The sequence below is a fragment of the Saccopteryx bilineata genome, chromosome 1, assembly GCF_036850765.1.
Source record: "Saccopteryx bilineata isolate mSacBil1 chromosome 1, mSacBil1_pri_phased_curated, whole genome shotgun sequence".
Lineage (NCBI taxonomy): Eukaryota > Metazoa > Chordata > Mammalia > Chiroptera > Emballonuridae > Saccopteryx > Saccopteryx bilineata.
Window position 1 is genome coordinate 335,156,729 of NC_089490.1, and position 25,834 is coordinate 335,182,562.

The window sequence follows — 25,834 nt, forward strand, 5'->3', positions numbered from 1 at the left end:
TTCATTTATCAGGTCTAGTAGTTTTTTGACAGACTTTAGAGTTTTCTATATACAATATCATATCATCTGCAAATAATGATAGTTTTACTTCTTCTTTTCCAATTTGGATGCCTTTTATTTCTTTTTCTTGTCTGATTGCTGTGGCTAGGACTTCCAGAACTATATTGAATAAGAGTGGTGAAAGGGGGCACCCCTGCCTTGTTCCTGATCTTAAGGGGATTGCCTTTAATTTTTGCCCATTGAGTATGATGTTGGCTGTGGGTTTGTCATAGATGGCCTTTATCTTGTTGAGGTATGTTTTTATTTCCACTTTACTGAGAGTTTTGATCATGAATGGGTGCTGGACTTTATCAAATGCTTTTTCTGCATCTATTGAAATTATCATGTGGTTTTTCTCCTTTCTTTTGTTTATGTGATGAATCACATTGATTGATTTGTGAATATTGTACCAGCCTTGCCTCCCAAGAATAAATCCCACTTGATCATGGTGTATGATTTTTTTCATATATTGCTGGATCCGGATTGCTAATATTTGTTGAGGATTTTTGCATCTAAGTTCATCAGGGATATTGGCCTATAATTTTCTTTTTTTGTGTTGTCTTTGCCTGGTTTTGAAATCAGAATTATGCTCACCTCATAAAAGAAGTTTGGAAGTCTCCCTTCCTCTTGAATTTTTTGAAATAGCTTGAGAAGGATAGGAGTTAGTTCTTCTTTGAACATTTGGTAGAATTCACTTGTGAAGCCATCAGGCCAAGGACTTTTCTTTTTTGGGAGTTTTTTGATAGCTGTTTCAATCTCATTTGTTGTAATTGGTCTGTTTAGGTTTTCTGATTCTTCCAGATTGATTTTTGGAAGATTATATGATTCAAGGAATTTATCCATTTCATCTAGGTTGTCTAGTTTTTTGGTGTACAGTTCTTCATAGTATTTTCTTACAATATTTTGTATTTCTTTTGTGTCAGTTGTTATTTCTCCACTCTCGTTTCCAATTTTATTTGAGTCCTCTCTCTTTTTTTCTTGGTGAGTCTGGTTAAAGGTTCATCCATCTTGTTTACCTTTTCAAAGAACCAGCTTCTGGTTTGATTGATCGTCTGTATTGTTTCTTTAGCCTCTATGTCATTTATTTCTGCTCTGATCTTTTTTATTTCCTTCCTTCTACTAGCTCTGGGATTTACTTGCTGTTCTTTTTCTAGTTCTTTTAGATGCAGGGCTAAGTTGTTTATTTGAGCTTTTTCTAGCTTCTTGAAGTATGCCTGTAATGCTATAAACTTCCCTCTCAGGACTGCTTTTGCTGTGTCCCATAAATTTTGAGTTGATGTATGCTCATTATCGTTTGTTTCTAGGAATTTTTAAATTTCTTCTTTGATTTCAGTGTTAACCCATTCGTTATTTAATAACATGCTGTTTAGTTTCCAAGTGTTTGAATGTTTTTCAATTTTTCTATTGTGATTGATTTCTAGTTTAATGGCATTGTGATCAGAGAAAGTGCTCGATATAATTTCAATCTTCTTAAATTTGTTGAGACCACTTTTGTGCCCTAACATATAGTCTATTCTAGAGAATGTACCATGAGCACTTGAAAAGAATGTATATTCTGCTGTTTTAGGGTGAAAGGTTCTGAAGATATCTATTAAATCGAGTTGATCTAATATGTCCTTTAAGTCTGCTGTTTCTTTGTTAATTTTCTTTCTTGAGGATCTATTTAATGATGTTAATGGGGTATTGAAATCCCCTACTATTATAGTATTGCTGTTGATCTTGCTCTTTAAGTCCATCAAAGTCTGCTTTATATATTTAGGTGCTCCTATATTAGGTGCGTAGATATTTATAATAGTTATATCTTCCTTTTGGATTGCTCCCTTTATCATTATGTAGTGACCTTCTTTAACTATGGTCTTTGTTTTAAAGTTCATTTTGTCTCATATAAGTATTGCTACCCCAGCTTTTTTTTCATTTCCATTTGCGTGAAATATTTTTTTTTATCCTTTTATCTTCAGTCTGTGTGCATCTTTTGATTTAAGATGTGTCTCTTGTAGACAGCATATGTATGGGTCCTGTTTTCTTATCCACGCAGCTACCCTATGTCTCTTGATCGGAACATTTAATCCATTAACATTTAAGGTTATTACTGATATGTATTTGTTTATTGCCATTTTTTTCTTTAAAACTGTATTCCTCTTTTGCTATATTCTTTTTTTCCTTTGATCTGTTTACAACAGGCTCCTTAGCATTTCTTGCAGCCTTGGTTTGGTTTCAGTGAATTCCTTGAGTTTCTTTTTGTCTGTAAAGCTTTTTATTTCTCCTTCAATTTTAAATGATAGCCTTGCTGGATAAAGTAGTCTTGGTTGTAGGTTCTTGTTCTGCATTACTTTGAATATTTCTTGCCATTCCCTTCTGGCCTCAAGTGTTTCTGTTGAGAAGTCAGAAGTCATCCTTATGGGGACTCCTTTGTAGGTGATAGTCTTTTTTTCTCTAGCAGCTTTTAATATTTTCTCTTTATCATTTAGCTTTGGTATTTTAATTATGATGTGTCTTGGTGTTGGTTTCTTTGGGTGTCTCCTTAATGGAGTTCTCTGTGCTTCCTGAACATGTGAAATGTTTTCCTGCCTTAATTTGGGGAAGTTTTTCGCTATAATATGTTTGAACAAAGTCTCTATCCCTTGTTCTTTCTCTTCTTCTTCAGGAACCCCTATGATGCAGATGTTATTTCTCTTCATGTTGTCACAGAGCTCTCTTAGAGTTTCCTCAGACTTTTTGAGTCTCTTTTCTTTTTTCTGCTCTGCTTCCATGCCTTTATTTATCGTGTCCTCTAACTCACTGATTCGATTCTCTGCTTCATCCATCCTGCTTTTCATTCCTTCCATTGTATTCTTTATTTCAGATATTGTATTTGTCATTTCTGACTGATTCTTTTTTATTATTTCAATGTCCTTTTTTATATTTGTTTTCTCTTTATTTAGGTTTTCATAATGGCCATCTATGGTTGTTCTAATATTTTTGAGCATCCTAACAATCATTATTTTAAACTCTGCATCTGGTAATTCGGTTATATCTGATTCACTTAGGTCCTTTTCTGGGGATTTCTCTTAGTTTATTTGTGTTGTATTTCTCTGCCTCCACATTTTTTCTTCACGGGAGTGGCTGTGATCACACGCTCGGTTGCACAAGCGTTGGTGGCCTTGGCCTTTGCCCTGCCCCCGTGTGTGACATTATGCTCGGTCCTGAGGGCACTGGTGAGCACCTTTGCTCAGCTGTGGGTCTCCGCCTGTTTCTGGGCTTTTGCCCTGCCCTTGCAGGAGGAGCCCACTCGAGGAACGGCTGCTAACCTTGGCTCTACCACCGGGCAGGACAGGGTGCCCAAGCTCAGCTCAGTAGCAGAACTCCGCCTCTTCTGGGCTTTTGGCTCCACCCCCGCAGGAGGAGCCGGCTACCAAGTCAAACTGCAAGCCTGGGTTGCACGGGCGGGGCAAGGCTGTGCTCCTCTGCCCTTGCTCAGGGGCTGGTCTCCACCCTTTCCAGGGTTCCCACCCTTCTCCCACAGGCTGGATTACAGGCTGCCGGCAGCTGAGCTTGACTGCTTTTGCACAACCCCCTCTCCCCAGCCAGGCAAGATTAAGCTCACACCTGAGCCCATTGGTGGCCAGCTGGCTTCCGCCCCTGCCAGCAGAACCGCGCTTTTGTCTTCCGCTGCTGCCCGCCCTCCGGCGCGCCCTCAGCCACGTGGGTGGGGGTGTTGCAGCTTGGACTCTAAGACTCACTACTGTAGACCCAAAAGCTCTCTCCGTCTATGCGACTCTGCTCTGAGTGCCGTGGGGAAGCTTGTTTGGCTGCTCTCCTGCTTCCCTTTTCTGGTATTGCTGTTTCCGGGGGGAAATATTCGCTTCAGCTTTGGGGAGTGACTCGTCCCAGGGGTTAGGGTGACTATCTCCCAAAATGTTTCTCCCTGTGCCTCCTAGATTACACTCTCTTCCTGTTACTCTGGTCCTCTCCTCTCCCCCCCCATCCCCAGGAGCCCTGGGTGAATGGTTGTGAGAGAGATGTTCTGCGCGGTCCCTTTAAGAAGGGTCCTGGGTTTGAGAAATCAGACTCTTTCTCAAAAACAGTATCCTGACTTGTTTCCAGCTAAATACTGTCCTTACACATCTTCTGGGCTCTGGGGCTGCAGGCTGGGGCTTTGTTCCTGGGGCTCAGGACCCTTTCCCCTCTGCTAAACTCACTTCCCGCCACGCGAGTCTCTCCCTGCTGCCATTCGCTCTGGGGAGCTGGGCAGCCCTCTCCACGTTTCTGCTTTTCCTACCAGTCTCGGTGTGGCTTTTTCAGTGTTCCTTGGTTGAAGAGTCCTCTTAGTTTAGTCCAAAGTTGGCTTTTTTAGATGATAGTTCATTAAATTAGTTGTAATCCACTTTGGTTCTGGGAGTTAGATGTTGGTACGTCCGCCTACTCCAGCACCATCTTGTCTCTCTGATACCCTAATTTTTGTGAGAAGATTTGAGTTATCAATGTGATTTTTGAAGAAAATACAAGCAAGCAATTGAAAATGTTAGACTAGAAACTGGGTAAAAGATTCTGTAGATTTGAGAGTCATCTGGGAGTGACTATTTAGAGACTAGATAGAGGAGAGGAATTTTGGAGAAACAGCTGAGCTCAGGTGCTAAAAGGAGGAGGAGGAAATGAAAGGAGGAGCAATCCATCACCCTAAAGATAGGGTGTCAACTAGGAGAGATAACAGGTTCAAGAAGGAGGAAATAATTAATGACATTAAATGCCAGGGAAAAAATGGCAGACAGAGTTGACTATAGAAAGTCAGAGAAAGTAGAAGACAGGACTAGGAGGACCTTGGTGAGTTTTACGAATATAGTTAGCATTCAGGGAAGAAATGGCAGCCTCCAGGGATTGAAGTGAAAGTCACCAAATGGCTGTCCTTATATGGATTCCATCCTAAATTGATAATTTGTTTGATCTACTCTGTTTTAGCTCATATGGTATTTAAATATATATGTATATGTTGGGCAGATAAAAATATATTATGCTTACTTTGTTAAAGATGGCACTGCCCACGTGGAGGCTGTCACCCAGGTGATATTAATGTGCGTTGGGGGCGGGCTGTGGGCAGGCAGAATCCTTGTAGCCTGGGGCTTGGTTTTGGGACTAAGCCTTTCCCACCCTTTTTGATGTGGGGTGGTACAATCCCATCATGTCTCTGATAAGTAACTTTGTAATAGAGACTTCGTATGTAAGATATTTTTCCCTGCTGAGAAGGAAGGAAGAGGCTAGAGCCACAAAGTGTGGAATAGCAGACAGCTTTATTGAGTACAGAGCACACACCCCACCCGGCAAGGTTCCCTGGCCCTGAGGAAAGAAAGAGAAATGGAGGTGCAAGATGGAGGTCAGGGAAGTTGCACGGATTAAACCACGTGGGAGATATTTAAAGGGTCTGTAAAGCCAGGAGGCACGGCCAGGGCCACCATCACAGCAGCCGCCTGGCCCATGCAGGTTCGCATTGGATTCGGACAGTCGGTAAAGAAACCATGGAGCCAAAAACTGGTGGGCCATAGCCTTTAATCCTACCTTGCACCCAGCGGGCAAGTAAAAATACACACTGGGCTCCAAAACCCAGTCACACTCAGTGCTCACAAAGCCACTGACTTATCTGAGTTTCCTAGAATCAAAGGTTTCTAGCTCACCAGACTTATTCTCCTCAGTTCCCCATCTCTCCTTCCTTATCCCAAATACAAACTCTACACAAACTGGCATCTCACTCAGCACTCCACCATCTTGGCTGCTTCTCCTGGCCTCCTCCACGTGGCCTTTCTCTGCTCTCCTCTGCTCTCTCTTCTAATCTCAGGAACCAAGAGCCCAAGCTCCCACTTCGTCCCCATTTTATAGTGTAGCAATCCAAACTCTTAATCCAATATACAAAACAGGGAAGTCTCTAATACAAAGTCACTTCTCTGAGGCATGATTGGATTGTACCGCCCTACATCAAAAAGGGTAGGAAAGGCTTAATCCCAAAACCAAGCCCCAGGCTACAAGGATTCTCCCTGCCTTTAGCCCACCCCAACACACATTAATATCACCTGGGCAATGGCCTCTTTAACAAAGTGAGCATAATACATTTTATCTGCCCAACAGGGTCCCTCTAGGGAAGTGGAGCTACTATGACGTGGTGAAATTTCACTGGCTGGCAGATGATTGCTTCTTTCCAAATGGTTCCTGGGAAGCTTCCTTTGGCGGGCTTGATTGTGGGTGGTCCTAGCCAAAGTTCCCAGGCCTGGGTTCCCAAGTGACCATACCCCTATCCACTGACCTTACACCGTATTTTGTATATTGGATTAAAGGTTTTGATTTCTACACTATAAATAGGGGCAGAATGGGAGCTTGCTCTCTCGGTTCCTGAGATTAACAGGAGAGAGCAGAGAGGAGAGGAGAGGAGATAGAGGCCATATGGAGGAGGCCAGGAGAAGCAGCCAAGATGGTGGAGTGTTGAGTGAGAAGCCAGTTAGTGCAGAGTTTGTGCAGAGAGAAGGAAGGAGATGGGGAACAGAGATGAATAAGTCTGGTGAACTAGAAACCTTTGATTCTAGGAAACTTGGCTAAGTCAGTAGCTTTGTGAACACTGAATGTGAGTGGGTTTTGGAGCCCAGTGTGTGTTTTTACTTGCCTGCTGGGTGCAAGCTAGGATTAAAGATAATGGCCCATCAGTTTTTGGCTCCGTTGTTTCTTTACCGACTGTCCGAATTTAATGTGAACCTGCATGGGCCAGGCGGCTGTGATGGTGGCCCTGCCTACTGGCTTTACATTTGTTTGATCTACTCTGTTTTAACTTATATGGTATTTAAATATATATATATATATACTTTTTGTCAATGTAAAGCCAGTAGCCACGGCCACCATCAGAGCCACCTGGCCCATGCAGGTTCACATTAGATTCGAACAGACAGTAATGAAACAACGGAGTCAATAAGTGGTGGGCCATTACCTTTAATCCTAGCTTGCACCCGGCAGGCAAGTAAAAACACACACTGGGCTCCAAAACTGTAAGGCCAGGAGCCGTCATCGTGACCATTCACATGCAGGTTCCCATTGGATTCGGGCAGGCGATAAAGAAATGGCGGAGTCAGAGGATGGGGGGCCATCCTATTTATTGGTGTCTCACCAAGACAGGCAAACCACAAAAGAAGACAAGGGAAAAGCAGAAAACCAGCTCTTCCCATGAAGGGCAAGGGATCAGGGGAGCCCCTGCAATTGTGATAGCAGGAACTGTGTGTCTGAGCTCCTGGTCTGTCCCACTTTATAGTGTAGAAAACCAAAATCCCTTAATCCAATATACAAACAAGGAAGTCTCCAATACAAAGTCACTTATCCAAGGCATAATTGGATTTCTCATGATAGTGCACCACCCAGATCATACAATCAGTCAAGGGTGTGGGGAAAAGCTTAGTCCCAAAACCAAACCTCAGGCTACAACAACCTGGCCTGCTTATAGCCTGTCCCCCACACCCATTATAAGTCACAAGCGAGCAAACATATATATCATGTTTACAAACTTATTTGACCAACAAAAACCTACTCATTCAGTGCTCACAAAGCTACTGACTTATCCGAGTTTCCTAGAATCAAAGGTTTCTAGCTCACCAGACTTATTCTCCTATGTTCCCCATCTCCTTCTCCTGCATAAACTCTGCACTAACTGGATTCTCCTTTAGCACTCCACCATCTTGGCTTCCTCTCCTCTCCTCCACGTGGCCTTTTTCTGCTCTCCTTTCTCTGCTGTCTCCTCTAACGCTAATCTCAGGAACTGAGAGAGAGCAAGCTCTGGGTCTGCTCCCATTTTATAGTGTAGAAATAAAAACCTTTAATCTAATATACAAATAAAGAAGTCTCTGATACAAAGTCACTTATCTGAGGCATAATTGGATTCCTCATGAGATTGCACACCTAACTCATGCAATCAGTCAAGGGTGGGGAAAAGCTTAGTCTTAAAACTAAGCCTTAGGCTATAACCACCCTGCCTGCTTACAGCCTGTCCCCCACACCCAATGCAAACTATAAGCAAGCAAACATATATCATATTTAAAAACTTATTTGACCAACAGGAGCCAAGCACTGGTGGTCCATTACCTTTAATCCTAGCTTGCACCCATTGGGCGAAATACATACAGTGGGAAAACACTTCCCTTTCTATTCAAGGCTCCCAAAGCCACTGACTCATCTGAGTATTACTAGAATCAAAGGTTTTTACTTCACCAGCCTTATTCACCTCTGTTCCCCATTTCCTTCTCTCTGTACAAACTCTGCATAAACTGGCTTCTCCTTCAGCACTCCTCCATCTTGGCTGCCTCTCCTCTGCAATGTTAATGGCAGGATCTGAGCGAGAGAACCCCTGTCAGCCATATTTTATAGTGTAGAAATTAAAGCCTTTAATCCAATATGCAAATAAGGAAATCTCTGATACAAAGCCACTTATCTGAGGCATAAATGGGATTCCTCATAAGGGTGCACCACCCCACATCATGCAACAGTCAAGGGTGTGGGGGAAAGCTTAGTTTTGAAAAGATCTTAATATTTAAAGGGTAGGAAAGGCTTAGTCTTAAAACTAAGCCTTAGGCTATAAAGACCTTGCTGGCTTACAGCCTATCTCCCACACCAAATGCAAACTATAAGTAAGCAAACATATATATCATATTTACAAACTTATTTGACCAACAGTCAACATTTAAAGTCAAGGTGTATCACATTAAAGTTCAGACTTACAAGTTCTCTGGACATTTTTAAACATCTGGCAACATTGGGTTTGGGTTTTCTCATTTCTACAAAAATGCTTGGAAATGATCAGAGACAGCACTTATTAGACAAAGCATGGGCATATTAGACAGGTCTATTTTGCCAAGGACCATCCATCACATCCTAAACATTTCTTACACCTGGCTTACTTTACTTATTTTAAGTATTTGATATCATTTGACATCTTGACATCTAGATTAGTGGCTTTCAAACTCAGATGTGTCAAAATTATACCAGAGACACAGAATGCAAGTCCATACCCTTACAGTTTTTTGATTCAGCAGGTTGGGGGTGAGGCCCAAGAATTTGTCTTTCTAATAAGTCTCTAGGTCTGTGGTCCCTAACCCCTGGGCCATGGACTGGTACCGGTTGTGGGCCATTTGGTACCGGTCCACAGAGAAAGAATAAATAACTTACATTATTTCCATTTTATTTATATTTAAGTCTGAATGATGTTTTATTTTTTAAAAATGACCAGATTCCCTCTATTACATCCATCTAAGACTCACTCTTGACGCTTTCTCAGTCACATGATACATTTATCCATCCCACCCTAAAGGCTGGTCCGTGAAAATATTTTCTGACATTAAACTGGTCTGTGGCCCAAAAAAGGTTGGGGACCATTGCTCTAGGTAATTCTGATGCTGTTAGTCTGGTGACTGAAATGTGAAAGTTTAAAAGATAAGTGAGCAGTAAGGGAGGGTTGGTGGGGTAATGGTGGGGATGTAAAAAGAATGAAAGCCAGTCACAGTATTGAGATTCAGGAAGCATATTAGCCAGAGCTGTGAGAGCCAGCATGAGTTCTGCCTTCTGAACAACCCCATCCATTTTCACTCCTGCATAGCTGGAACTGAGAACAAACAGCATCAGCATTCTAGTGTACACAATTGGTTTCAGTGTAGCTAAACCATTAGTGAAGCAGGCCCAGGCATTTAGTATAACTAGTGGTGGGATTAAAATAATTTAACAACTGGTTCTCTGCCCTGAGAAAGAAGAGGCGCAGGGATGGAGAAGCATATTGTCACTTCTCCTGTGTGCCCTGACTGGGAATCAAACCAGGGACTTCCACACACTGACTGATGCTGTACCACTGAGCCAACCTGCCGTGACCTACCATTGCTTCTCGATTGGCATCCTCACTTGGAATTTTTTTCACCTATGGACAGAATGAACATTATTATGGGTGCATAGAATATGCTGTTGTGCAGATGAACATTAAGAAAGAATAAGGGCCACTCACCCTCAGAGCATTGTCCTCAGCTGAGCATGGATTTTCTGGGGCCTTGCTGACCCCCAACAATATTGGATTGCATCCCTTCCATGGGCTCTAAAGAGAAGGGATTCCAAGATGGCAGTGGAGTAGGCAGACATACAAACTGCCACCTCCCAGGATTACAAATTAACTGGATTACAAATTAATTTAAGAAAAATTATTGTAAAAAAACAACTTTGAACTAAAAGTACAGGACTTGAAAACCAAAGAGTACAGAAGAAACCACACCGAGACTGGTAGAAAGTGCAGGGACGTGATGGGGGCTCCCCCACTACCAGGAACAAGGGGAAGCTGAGGATCCAGAGGGACTCTCACTGTGGGAGAGAGATCCTGAGAGGCTGGGGTTCTTAGCCCCAGGACTATACCCCCAGCCTAAGAGACCCAGAAACTAGAAGAGACAACCTGTCAGCACTGAGTAGGGGAAAGAGCAGGATTTCTGTCTATGGGAAACAGCTTGTGAAAATGTAGATGCAGCCTTAAAGTGCCAGCACAGAAAATCTCACAGCCACTTACCTGGGGCTCTGGGGATTAGGAGAGCTGAGAGGACTGGTCTTGCATGAGGAGAGTAGGAGAATCGAGGCACAGGAACACATATGGTGACAGAAAGAAGAATACCTGTGCTGAATCATTCTCAGCACAGGTATTCTTATATACTGAGGTGTCCATATGCAGGGAGGGGGAGGGGCACTCCCTCCATCCAGCATGAGCCTAGCATAGGGGCAGTAGCTCAGGGTTCTGGGGAGACCTGAGCTGCAACTCCCCCCTTTGATAGGGAGAACACACCCTGCCCCTGGAGAGTAGTTTGTCAGATCACACCTTCTGGTTCTCAGAGGTCACACCCACCACATTCCTGTGGACTTACCATACAAAAAAAATAAAAGTCCTGGATAGAGTTTCAACTGGGGCCAAAGAGCAAGATACATCCACTACCCCTGTCCTAATCACAGAAATTCCCTGCTGGGCTCAGCAAACAAACACCAGGGAAATTAAGACTTTTCTGCAGCTCACCTCATTAGGGAGAATTAAAATCTGAGAAAACAGCAGAGACAGAGGGATTGACCCCTGGAGGAAGGGCCACATTCCCTGTACTAACCTCAGCTGCCCTAATCCAATAAGCTTGCAATTGACACACACAAAAAAATAGGAAGACAGAGAAATGTAATCCAAATGAATCAACAAGAGAAATCCCCAGAAAAAGAACTAAATGAGATGGAAGTAACCAAAGTACCAAATGCAGAGTTTAAAATAATGATTATTAGAATGCTTAAGGATCTTAGAGCTACAATGGATGGACATAATAAGCACATAAAGAAAAAAATAGCAAGCAGCAAAAAGGACATTGAAATCATAAAAAAGAATCAATCAGAAATGACAATTACAATATCAGAAATGAAGACACAACTAGAAGGAATTAACAGCAGGCTGGATGAGGCAGAGAATCAAATCAGCAACTTAGAGGACAAGATAAATGAAAACACAAAAACAGAGCAGAAAAAAGAAGAGAGGCTCAAAAAGTATGAGGAAACTATAAGAGAACTCTGTGACAATATGAAGAGAAACAACATCTGCATCATAGGGGTTCCTGAAGGAGAAGAGAAAGAACAAGGGATAGAGAACCTGTTTGAAGAAATCATAGCTGAAAACTTTCCTAAATTGATGAAGGAAAAAGTCACACAAGTTCAAGAAGCACAGAGAGTCCCGGTAAAAAAGAACTCAATGAGGCCTACATCAAGACACATCATAATTAAAATGCCAAAGTTAAGAGATAAAGAAAAAATACTAAAAGCTGCAAGAGAAATCAATTAGTTATAGAGGACCTCCCATAAGGATGACATCCAACTTTTCAACAGAAACACTTGAGGCCAGATGGGAATGGCAAGAAATGTTCAAAGTAATGCAAAACAAGAGCCTACAACCAAGACATTTTTATCCTTTAAAATTGAAGAAGAAATAAAAAGCTTCCCAAACAAACAAACAAAAAAAACTCAAGGAATTCATTACAACCAAACAAGTACTGCAAGAAATGTTAAGGGGCCTGCTGTAAAAAGAGCAAAGGAAAAAAGAAAAAGAGGATTATAGATTTAAAGAATAAAATGGCAATAAACAACTACATATCAATAACATTAAATGTAGATGAATTAAATACTCCAATCAAAAGACTTAGGGTAGCTTCATGGAAAGAAAACAGGACTCATACATATGCTGTCAACAAGAGACCCACCTCAGAACAAAAGATACTCATAGACCGAGAGTAAAGGGATGAAAAAAAATATTTCACGCAAATGGAAAAGAAAAAAATCTGGGGTAGCAATACTAATATCTGACAAAATAACTTTAAAACAAAGACTGTAGTAAGAGATAAAGAAGGTCACTACATGATGATAAAAGGAGCATTACAACAGGAAGATGTAACAATTATAAATATATATGCGCCTAATATAGGAGCACCTAAATATATAAAACAGATATTGATGGACAAAAAGGGCAAGATCAACAGCAATACTATAATACTAGGTGATTTTAATACCTCAGTAACATCAATGGATAGAACCTCCAGACAGAAAATTAACAAAGAAACAGCAAACTTAAATGACACACTAGATCAACTGAATTTAATAGATATCTTCAGAACCTTTTATGCCAAAGCAGCAGAATATACATTGTTTTCAAGTGCTCACAGTACATTCTCTAGGATAGACCACATGTTAGGACACAAAACTAGTCTCAATAAATTTAAGAAGATTGAAATCATATCAAGCATCTTCTCTTGATCACAATGGCATGAAATTAGAAATCAACTACAATAAAAAAACTGAAAAACATTCAAACAGTTGGAGACTAAATAGCATGCTATGAAATAATGAATAGGATAAAAATGAGATGAACGAAGAAATAAAAAACTTCCTTGAAACAAATGAAAATGAACATAATAACAATTCAAAATTCATGGGACACAGCAAAGGCAGTCCTAGAGGGAGGTTCATAGCATTACAGGCATACCTTAAGAAGCAATAAAAAGCTCAAATTAACAACTTAACCCTGCACCTAAAAGAACTAGAAAAAGAACAACAAGTAAATCCTGGAGGAAGTAAAACAAGTAAATAATAAAGAATAGAGCAAAAATAAATGACATAGAGGCAAAAAAGAAATAATACGGAAGATCAATGAAACCAAGAGCTGGTTCTTTGAAAAGGTAAACAAGATTGATGAACCTTTAACCAGACTCACCAAGAAAAAAAAGAGAGAGGACCCAAATAAATAAAATTAGAAATGAGAGTGAGAAGTAACAACTGATACAAAGAAATTCAAAGGATTATAAGAAAATACTATGAAGAACTATATGCCAAAAAATTAAACAACCTAGGTGAAATGGATAAATTCCTTGAAACACATGATCTTTCAAAAATCAATCTGGAAGAATCAGAAAACCTAAACAGACCGATTACAACAAATGAGATTGAAACAGTTATCAAAAAACTCCCAAAAAACAGAAGTCTGGGCCAGATGGCTTTACTGACCAACTCTACAAAATATTCAAAGAGGAATTAACTCCTATCCTTCTCAAGCTATTTCAAAAAATTCAAAAGGAGGGAAGACTTCCAAGCTCCTTTTATGAGGCGAGCATAATCCTCATTCCAAAACCAGGCAAAGACATTACAAAGAAAGAAAACTATAGGTCAATATCCCTGATGAACTTAGATGCTAAAATTCTCATCAAAATATTAACAAACCGGATCTAGCAATACATGAAAAATAATCATACATCACGATCAAGTGGGATTCATTCTGGAGAGGCAAGGCTGGTACAATATTTGCAAATCAATCATTGTGATTCATCACATAAACAAAAGAAAGGAGAAAAATCACGTTAATATCAATTGATGCTGGAAAAGCATTTGATGAAATATAGCACCCGTTTATAATCAAAACTCTCAGCAAAGTGGGATTACAGGGAACATACCTCAACATGATAAAGGCCATCTATGACAAACCCACAGCCAACATCATACTCAATGGGCAAAAATTAAAAGCAATCCCCTTAAGATCAGGAACAAAATAGGGGTGCCCCCTTTCACCACTCTTATTCAACATAGTTCTGGATGTCCTAACCACAGCAAACAGATAAGAAGAAGAAATAAAAGGCATCCAAATTGGAAAAGAAGAAGTAAAACTATCATTATTTGCTGATGACACAAGACTGTACATAGAAAACTCTAAAGTCTCAGCCGAAAACTACTGTACCTGATAAATGAGTTCAGCAAGGTGGCAGGATATAAAATTAATATTCAGAAATCAGAGGCATTTTTATACACCCACCAACAATGAACTGTCTGAAAGAAAATTAAGAAAACAATCTCCTTCACTATTGCAACAACAAAAGAAAATAAAGTGCCTAGGAGTAAATTTAGCCAAGGAGGTTAAAGACTTGTAGTCGGAAAATTATAAAACATTGATAAAAGAAATCAAGGAAGATACGAACAAGTGGAAGCATATACTGTGTTCATAGATAAGAAGAATAAACATCATTAAAATGTCTATATTACCCAAAGCAAATCTATAAATTCACTGTAATTCCTATTAAAATACTAATGGCATACTTCAAATATATAGAACAAATATTCCAAAAATTTATATGGAACCTAAAAAGAACACGAATAGCCTCACCAATCTTGAAAAAGAAGAATAAAGTGGGTGGTATTACACTTCCTGGTATCAAGTTATACTACAAGGCCATTGTATTCAAAACAGCCTGGTACTGGGATAAGAAGATGCATATAGATCAATGGAACAGGACAGAGAACCCAGAAATAAACCCACACCTTTATGGACAATTGATATTTGACAAAGGAGGTAAGAGTATTCAATGGAGTAAAGACAGTTTCTTTAACAAATGGTGTTTGGGAAAATTGGACAGGTACTTGCAAAAAACTAGACCACCAACTTACATCATTCACAAAAATAAACTCAAAATGGATAAAAGACTTAAATGTAAGTCATGAAACCATAATCATCTTAGAAGAAAACATAAACAGTAAGCTTTCTGACATCTCTCACAGCAATATATTTGCTGATTTATCTCCACGGGCAAGGGAAATACAGGACCGGATGAATAAATGGGACTATATCAAACTAAAAAGCTTTTGTACAGCTAAAGACAATATGAGGAGTGACGTCACGGAAATGGCGCCGTGAGAAGCGCGTCCGACAGCTCTCCCCTAAATCACAACAAATTTATCAACTAGAAACAGAAAAATTTATCCTCGGAGCATTCCGGAGTTCCACACAAACTGAAAGCAAAAGGACTGTTATCACTTGAATCTGAGAGACGAGGGTGTGGAGGAAGCTACCGCAGCGACGCTCATTCAAGCCGCCAGGGAGTGCGCCTGTGTGCTATCAATAAGACCACCCTCAGATGCCGATAAGAAAGAGGAAATCGAATATTATGGATACAAAAGAAAGAGAGGTAACACAAATAGATGTGGAAAAATCTATGGAGAAAAGACTTAACATATTGGAAGCCTTGGAGCTAAATGACAGAGAATTTAAACTAGAAATCTTAAAAATACTCAGAGATATACAAGAAAACACAGAAAGGCAATATAGGGAGATCAGAAAACAACTCAATGAACACAAAGAATATATTACCAAGGAAATTGAAACTATAAAAACAAATCAAACAGAAATGAAAAACTCAATTCACGAGCTGAAAAACGAGGTAACAAGCTTAGCTAACAGAACAGCCCAGATTGAAGATAGGATTAGTGAAATAGAAGACAAACAACTTGAGGCACAACAGAGAGAAGAAGAAAGAGACTCAAGAATAATAAAAAATGAGAAAGCCCTACAGGAATTGTCTGACTCCATCAGAAAGAATAACATAAGAATAATAGGTATATCAGAGGGAGAAGAGAAAGAAAATGGAATGGAGAATATACTCAAACAAATAATAGACGAGAACTTCCCAAGCCTGTGGAAGGAACTAAAGCCTCAAATTCAAGAAGCAAACAGAACACCAAGTTTTCTTAACCCCAACAAACCCACTCCAAGGCACATCATAATAAAGATGACACAAACCAATGACAAAGAAAAAATTCTCAAGGCAGCCAGGGAAAAGAAGAGTACAACATATAAAGGAAGGCCTATTAGATTATCATCAGATTTCTCAGCAGAAACTCTACAAGCTAGAAGAGAGTGGACCCCAATATTTAAAGCCCTGAAAGAGAGGAACTTTCAGCCAAGAATACTATACCCATCAAAGCTATCCTTCAAGTATGAAGGAGATATAAAAACATTCTCAAATACAGAAAAGATGAGAGAATTTATCAACAGAAAGCCCCCACTCCAGGAAATACTAAGGGGGGTTTTCCAACCAGATTCAAAGAACAAAAGAAAACAACACCACAAGTAACAGCTCCACCAAGAACACAATAAAACCAAACTTAAACTGTGACAACAAAGGAAAAAAAGGGGGGAGAGGATGGAGATTAACAGTAGCAAAGGATGATGAAGTGCAGAAATACTTATAAGATAGGGTACTACAATGAATATGGTAGGTACCCTTTTCATTACTTAATGGTAACCACCCTTAAAAAAACCACCACAAAAACACTTGACTTAAAAAAGGTAGCAACAGAGGAAAGAAGTATGGAACACAAACAAACAAAAACAAATGATAGAAAAACAAAAGAGAAGAATCAAACTAGATACAAAACTAATAGAAAGCAATTTATAAAATGGCAGTAGGGAACCCACAAGTGTCAATAATTACACTAAATGTAAATGGATTAAACTTACCAATAAAAAGACACAGAGTAGCAGAATGGATTAAAAAAGAAAATCCAACTATATGCTGCCTACAAGAAACACATCTAAGCAACAAGGATAAAAACAAATTCAAAGTGAAAGGCTGGAAAACAATACTCCAAGCAAACAACACCCAAAAAAAAGCAGGTGTAGCAATACTCATATCTAATAATGCTGACTACAAGACAGAAAAAGTACTCAGAGACAAAAATGGTCATTTCATAATGATTAAGGGGAAGTTGAATCAAGAAGACATAACAATCCTTAATATATATGCACCAAACCAAGGAGCACCAAAATATATAAGACAGCTACTTATTGACTTTAAAACAAAAACTAACAAAAATACAATCATACTTGGAGACCTCAATACACCGCTGACGGCTCTAGATCGGTCATCCAAACAGAGAATCAATAAAGATATAGTGGCCTTAAACGAAATACTAGAACACCTGGATATGATAGACATCTACAGGACACTTCATCCCAAAGCGACAGAGTATACATTTTTCTCTAGTGTACATGGAACATTCTCAAGAATTGACCATATGTTGGGCCACAAAGACAATATCAGCAAATTTAGAAAAATTGAAATTGTACCAAGCATATTTTCTGATCATAAAGCCTTGAAACTAGAATTCAACTGCAAAAAAGAGGGGGAAAAACCCACAAAAATGTGGAAACTAAACAACATACTTCTAAAAAATGAATGGGTCAAAGAAGAAATAAGTGCAGAAATCAAAAGATATATACAGACAAATGAAAATGAAAATACGACATATCAGAATCTCTGGGATGCAGCAAAAGCAGTAATAAGAGGAAAGTTCATATCACTTCAGGCCTATATGAACAAACAAGAGAGAGCCGAAGTAAACCACTTAACTTCACAACTTAAGGAACTAGTAAAAGAAGAACAAAGACAACCCAAAACCAGCCGAAGAAAGGAGATAATAAAAATCAGAGCAGAAATAAATGAAATAGAGAACAGAAAAACTATAGAAAAAATCAATAAAACAAGGAGCTGGTTCTTTGAAAAGATCAACAAAATTGACAAACCCTTGGCAAGACTCACCAAGGAAAAAAGACACAGGACTCAAATAAATAAAATCCAAAATAAAAGAGGAGAGGTCACCACAGACATCATAGAAATACAAAGAATTATTGTAGAATATTATGAAAAATTATATGCCATCAAATACAACAACCTAGAAGAAATGGATAAATTCCTAGAACAATACAACCTTCCTAGACTGAGTCATGAAGAAGCAGAAAGCCTAAACAGACCAATCAGCAGGGAGGAAATAGAAAAAACTATTAAAAATCTCCCCAAAAATAAAAGTCCAGGCCCAGACGGTTATACTAGTGAATTCTATCAAACATTCAAAGAAGACTTGGTTCCTATTCTACTCAAAGTCTTCCAAAAAACTGAAGAAGAAGCAATACTTCCAAACACATTTTATGAGGCCAACATAACCCTCATACCAAAACCTGGCAAGGATGGCACAAAGAAAGAAAACTACAGACCAATATCTCTAATGAATACAGATGCTAAAATACTAAACAAAATACTGGCAAACCAAATACAACAACATATTAAAAAAATAATACATCATGATCAAGTGGGATTCATCCCAGAATCTCAAGGATGGTTCAACATACGCAAAACGGTTAACGTAATACACCATATCAACAAAACAAAGAACAAAAACCACATGATCTTATCAATAGATGCAGAAAAGGCTTTTGATAAAATACAACACAATTTTATGTTTAAGACTCTCAACAAAATGGGTATAGAAGGAAAATATCTCAACATCATAAAGGCCATATATGATAAACCATCAGCCAACATCCTATTAAACGGCATAAAACTGAGGACTTTCTACCTTAAATCAGGAACAAGACAGGGTTGTCCACTCTCTCCACTCTTATTCAACGTGGTGCTAGAAGTTCTGGCCAGAGCAATCAGACAAGACAAAGAAATAAAAGGCATCCATATCGGAAAAGAAGAAGTAAAGCTATCACTTTTTGCTGATGATATGATTCTATACATCGAAAACCCGAAGGACTCCACAAAAAGATTATTAGAAACAATAAACCAATACAGTAAGGTCGCAGGATACAAAATTAACATACAAAAGTCCATAGCCTTTCTATATGCCAACAATGAAATATTAGAAAACGAACTCAAAAAAATAATCCCCTTCACGATTGCAACAAAAAAAATAAAATACCTAGGAATAAACATAACAAAGAACGTAAAGGACCTATATAATGAAAATTACAAAGCATTGTTAAGGGAAATCGAAAAAGATACAATGAGATGGAAAAATATTCCTTGTTCTTGGATAGGAAGAATAAATATAATCAAAATGGCCATATTACCCAAAGCAATATACAAATTTAATGCAATTCCCATCAAAATCCCTATGAGATTTTTTAAAGAAATGGAACAAAAAATCATCAGATTTATATGGAACTATAAAAATCCCCGAATAGCCAAAACAATCCTAAGGAAAAAGAATGAAGCTGGGGGCATTACAATACCTGACTTTAAACTATATTATAGGGCCACGATAATCAAAACAGCATGGTATTGGCAGAAAAATAGACACTCAGACCAATGGAACAGAATAGAAAGTCCAGAAATAAAACCACATATATATGGTCAAATAATCTTTGATAAAGGGGCCAACAACACACAATGGAGAAAAGAAAGCCTCTTCAACAAATGGTGTTGGGAAAACTGGAAAGCCACATGCAAAAGAATGAAACTCGACTACAGCCTGTCCCCGTGTACTAAAATTAATTCAAAATGGATCAAAGACCTAAATATAAGACCTGAAACAATAAAGTACATAGAAGAAGACATAGGTACTAAAATCATGGACCTGGGTTTTAAAGAACATTTTATGAACTTGACTCCAATGGCAAGAGAAGTGAAGGCAAAGATAAATGAATGGGACTACATCAGAATTAAAAGTTTTTGCTCAGCAAGAGAAACTGATATCAAAATAAACAGACAGCCAACTATATGGGAACTGATATTTTCAAACGACAGCTCAGATAAGGGCCTAATATCCAAAATTTATAAAGAACTCATAAAACTCAACAACAAACAAACAAGCAATCCAATAAAAAAATGGGAAGAGGACATGAACAGACACTTCTCCCAGGAAGAGATACAAATGGCCAACAGATATATGAAAAGATGCTCATCTTCATTAGTTATTAGAGAAATGCAAATCAAAACTACAATGAGATACCACCTCACTCCTGTTAGATTAGCTATTATCAACAAGACGGGTAATAGCAAATGTTGGAGAGGCTGTGGAGAAAAAGGAACCCTCATTCACTGTTGGTGGGACTGTAAAGTAGTACAACCATTATGGAGGAAAGTATGGTGCTTCCTCAAAAAACTGCAAATAGAACTACCTTATGACCCAGCAATCCCTCTACTGGGTATATACCCCAAAACCTCAGAAACATTGATACGTGAAGACACATGTAGCCCCATGTTCATTGCAGCACTGTTCACAGTGGCCAAGACATGGAAACAACCAAAAAGCCCTTCAATAGAAGACTGGATAAAGAAGATGTGGCACATATACACTATGGAATACTACTCAGCCATAAGAAATGATGACATCAGATCATTTACAGCAAAATGGTGGGATCTTGATAACATTATAAGGAGTGAAATAAGCAAATCAGAAAAAAACAAGAACTACATGATTCCATACATTGGTGGAACATAAAAATGAGACTAAGAGACATGGACAAGAGTGTGGTGGTTACCAAGGGTGGGGGGGGAGGGAGGACATGGGAGGGAGGGAGGGAGAGAGTTAGGGGGAGGGGGAGGGGCACAGAGAACTAGATAGAGGGTGACGGAGGACAATCTGACTTTGGGCGAGGGGTTTGCAACATAATTTGATGACAAAATAACCTAGACATGTTTTCTTTGAATATATGTACCCTGATTTATTAATGTCATCCCATTACCATTAATAAAAATTTATTAAAAAAAAAAAAAAAAAAAAAGAAAGAAAGAAAAAGACAATATGAACAAAATAAAAAGACAAACCACACAATGGGAGAACATATTCAACAAAACGTCTGATAAGGGGTTAATAGCCCAAATTTATAAAGAACTTGTAAAACTCAACACTAGGAATATAAACAATCAAATCAAAGAATGGGCACAAGAAATGAGTAGACACTTTTCCAAAGAGGACATACAGATGGCCAACAGGCATATGAAAAAATGTTCAGTATTACTAATCATTAAAGAAATGCAAATTAAAACCACAATGACATATCACCTCACACCTATCAGAATGGCGTTCATTAACAAAATAACACATAATAAGTGCTGGGGAGGGTGTGGAGAAAAGGGAACCCTCCTGCACTGCTGGTGGGAATGCAGACTGGTGCAGCCACTGAGGAAAACAGTATGGAGATTCCTCAGAAAACTAAAAATGGTACTGCCTTTTGACCCAGCTATCTCACTTTTAGGAATATATCCTAAGGATGCCAAAACACTGAATCAAAAGAAGAAATGCACCCCCATGTTTATTGCAGCATTGTTTACAATAGCCAAGATCTGGAAACTGCTCAAGTGTCCATCAGTGGACGAGTGGATTAAAAGGCAGTGGTCATATACACAATGGAATACTACACGGCCATGAGGAAGAAGGGAATCTTACCTTTTGCGACAACTTGGATGGACCTGGAGACTATTATGCTAAGTGAAATAAGCCAGGCAGAGAAATAAAAATATCATATAACCTTATTCATTTGAGGAATCTAATGAACAGTGTGTACTGAGGAGTGGAATAGAGGCAGAGGTGGGATCAAAGGGACCAGAGGGAAAGTTGTTAGAGGGATGGGGGATGATAGGATGGGATCAGAGAAGGGAAAGAGACTAGTGAAATTACATATACATACCACAGCGTTATAGAAAGCAGGACAGAAAATCCTGGAGGAAAGTGGGGAGGAGGCAAGGGGGGTGTCAAGGGGAACACAGGGGTGGGGAGATATATTCTGTGGGACAGTTGAATCTATGTAAACACAATAAATTAAAATCAATAAAAAAATTTTTAAAAAGAAGGAAAAGAAGAGGGTGTAATTCAGTTGCTGGTAATTGATAAATTTGAATACATAGGATTATGAAACTCCCACTTGATTTTATCCCTGTTTTTAAACAAATATATAAACTTTAGCTTCCTTTTGTGGGTTGCATGTTTAAAGAGGGAAGAAAGGGTGCAAAAAAGGTGTTTTTGAAAATTAGAATGTAAATATATTCATTAAAGTGAAGGTAACTCCTGCAAAACTTTAAGCATATGAGCCAAATCAAAGGATCACATAACAGAAATTACATAAGTCCAAGATCCCTAGGTTTCCATGTAAGATATGGTCTCTCTGTCCCTGAATAATAAATGAAGTCCTTAAGTAGGTCTGTAAGTTGCCTCAGGTAGCAGGCAGAATTTTAGGTTATGTGACATACCCACTTTATACTTAAGGTTAATTGCATAGTTACATGACTTTTAGCTATCAAGCCATGTCTCAGGGATTTAGAGGTTTATTTCATATAAGATATCCTTTAGGTATGGAGTATCCTATAGATAGGATTTTTCTAATAAAATTATCACTCTATTTTCCTGACAGTATAGTGGACAAGTATATTAGCCTAGAACCATGCTGTATTTTCTTCCTTTGGCTCATGGGAGTTTTTCCACCTTTCCAAGGAAGCAAAAACAATCACAGGCTAACTGTTTTAACTCCCTGCTCTGGAGTGCTCGTTTCCACTTTGTGCACTTTACAGATTTTAAGTGAGAGAAGTCATTATGGTTTCATTGTTGCTTTTGTTTTTTTGTTTCACAAAAGTAGTCGGGTTAATAGACTAGAAGTCTTAATTTTTTTATTTTTTTTTAATACTGGAATGAGGAATCCTTTGGTAAAAGTGCTTGGGATATAGTGGTGCAGTAGTGCAGTGATTCCAGTTAAATTTTTAGAGGTGCTGCGGTTATTGGTGAAAGTAAATTTAAGATAACTTTGGGATCAAATGTGGAAGTAGAATAAAGGAGAATACTAAATACAATAGGAGGTAAATAAATCAAAGAATTGAGAATCTGGGTTTAAAGGAAAATTGTGTATGCATGTATGTGTGTTTATCTTCCTCAGTTGAAAACAAATCTAAAAACTATCAGAGAAATTAAAATAGCATGTGTTTACACTGAAAAAAAAAAAGAATAAAAGGCAAAAAATATATAAGGAATGTAAATTTGTGATTTCCACATTGGCTAGCTTCCCAGGCACCAACCTTAGAGAGAACCCTGATTATAAGTGCCATTTTAACAGTTCACTGAACTCAACAAGAAATTAGGCATTGTTTCTGCTGAACTATTGCAAACTTGCTGAATCCCACCACTGAGTGTAACCATCTGTGAATTGAGGATCCCATTGAGCCAGGGGCTTTGCTTCAGGGGATTTTGGGTAGAGGCTGCTGTCTTTGCCAGAGGTTCAAGTCAATCACTCTTACTCATGAAAACTGTTAGTTCAGAGCACTCTGATGTTGTAGGGCTACAAAGGTAGAGAGCATGCCACAGTGCTCCAACGACTTGCAACATAGCCTGTTGATTTGGACCTCACTTTAAGGATGCTAATTTGGGTCTTAGCTGACATTGGAAATTGAGTCAAATGTCTAAGTAAGACCATATTCTCTCCAGTGTTTAGAGTCCAGTATGGTACTGGACCTCTTTTGAGGTTGAGACTAAATAAACAGCTTTTTTCCCTTTGACAACTATATGACATTTGTCCAGATCACCTCTTAATTCTGTTATTATTTTTTTTTGAAGTGAGAAGCGGGGAGGCAGAGAGACAGACTCCTGCATGCCAACCTGGCATGCCCACCAGGGGGCAATACTCTGCCCATATGGGGCATTGCTTTGCAACTGGAGCCATTCTAGCGCCCAGGCCAACTTTGCTCCAATGGATCCTTGGCTGCAGGAGGGGAAGAGATAGACAGAGAGGAAGGAGAGGGGGAAAGGGCAGAGAAGCAGATGGGTACTTCTCCTATGTGCTCTGGCTGGAAATCGAACCCAGGACTCCTGCACGCCAGGCTGACACTCTACCACTGAGCCAACCAGCCAGGGCCAATCCTGTCAGTTTATTATCCACTCCTGCAGGCTAAGTCTTCTGATTTTTCCAACTAACAGGATATCATCAATATATAATAGTAACAACTTTGAACATCAGAGAGTACAGTGCCTCAAGCTAAATCTTTATGGTAGGTTTCAGGGCAATGTAAACTTACTGGAGGCCTTGGAATAAAAATTGGCCTTGACTCCCAGGATGATAGAAAAAAGATGAGGGAGAGATAACATACCAAGTGCCATCAGCCAGTATGATAGAGTTAGTTAGTTTTAATGTTTGGAATAGCTGAGGCTATAGGATCCAGAAAGCAATGACTCTCTCAGCATTCTCTTCTTGTCACCATAACTCTCAAGAACTGTGAAGGGTCTAGGATTTTACCCTATTTGCAATCCAAAATCCCTGCCAGAATTTCATGAATACTGTCAGAAGACTCCTAGGACAAAAACAAATAACTTTATTATTTTCAACAACAGTAGTAGCCAAACAGCATTTTTAAAAACCAGTTCCTCAAGCCCTAATTCTAAGGGCAATGCAAAGGTGGCCAACTGATACATTCCCACATAATAGAGAATAGCCCTCAGTTTAGGGAACACAAATATTTTACAGTAGTCAATGAGCAAACATCATTTTTACCATCCAAAGCTGTAGTTATATGAAGATCTCTGAAAAGACGGTCCAGAACAAAGTCAGTACCTCTGCTTGTTCTGTGGGCTCCAGAGGTACCATAGAGTGGAGTCTCTGGCAAGTATAGAAATTTATGTTATATGCAATCAATCCTTCTATCTTCCTCTTCCCATTAACCAAGTTCAGCTTTTACCAGATCGTCAATTTACATTTGAATAATTCAAGTTCCACATTCACTGATGAAAAGCTTTGAAATTCATAAACTTGCCTTTGAATAACTGTCCCATTTTATGTATTCTCTTTGGGAGCAACATAAAAATGGGTTAAACATATATTCATATTCTAAAACTGACACAAGCAATGTTTAATAACATTCAGTTCTTGGACATTTTAATGTGCATGTTAAAAATTTGAAAAACATTTAATTCACATTGCAGAAAACAAGAATTGATTTCTTAAAACTTTCTTTTTTTTTTTAGCTTACAAGTTGCAGTGGACCAACAGAAAATGTTTCATGTATTGAACAAAATAAAGACAGTCAGTATTTTGAAAATGAAACCAACAAGAAGACAAGTGTAAGTATTAGAGTGTTTTATTTGTTTTTATATTTAATAGGCAAGATGTGTCTTGTTCTCTGTGGGATATAACCTGATTTCTGGCTTTGGCCTGGTCAGCATATAGGGTTCTTCTGCCACTGAGCAGCCATTGACTGTGAGTCATTTTGAGTAATTGTATGTTTTCATTGTGAAATTTAGGTTTTCTGCATTTTAGTGTATATTTTTAAGTTGCTGGTGATCATACAACCATTTTGTGAACTATTTCACTTCATTCTTCTGTTTAATTCAGATCTTTCAGAAAAACCTAATACTGTGCTTTGGTTGTGGGTTTTAGGTCCCCCCCTCTTTTTTTTATAGCATCCCCTAAGTAATCTAAAAAACTACTTCAATCATACATTTTCTTTATCATCTTGTGTATTTATTCAAGACAAGGAATCAAAATGAATAATTTGTGTGTCAATGATAAAGCCAAGTCCATGGATAGTATGTGTATTTTGATGTACAAATATTTTCCTAACTGACAATCTCAAATTTAATTTATTTCTGACCAGTCGTCAGAAGGTTACCCTTCTTTACTATATAGCTCAATGATATAAATCTGGATTCCACTCTCCATTTTATTCATAAAGACATAAAA

At 38.7% G+C, this 25,834-nt stretch overlaps 1 protein-coding gene across 3 annotated transcripts in view; it reads left to right on the forward strand.

Moving 5' to 3' along the window:
- DLG2 (discs large MAGUK scaffold protein 2) overlaps positions 1-25,834 on the forward strand; it is a 2,196,962-nt gene that overhangs the window by 434,593 nt on the left and 1,736,535 nt on the right. For all 3 annotated transcript variants that reach the window (XM_066248982.1, XM_066248991.1, XM_066249001.1), the window contains exon 4: positions 25,120-25,215. In XM_066248982.1, coding sequence (XP_066105079.1) covers positions 25,120-25,215 — 96 coding nt within the window. The remainder of the gene's footprint in view (positions 1-25,119; positions 25,216-25,834) is intronic.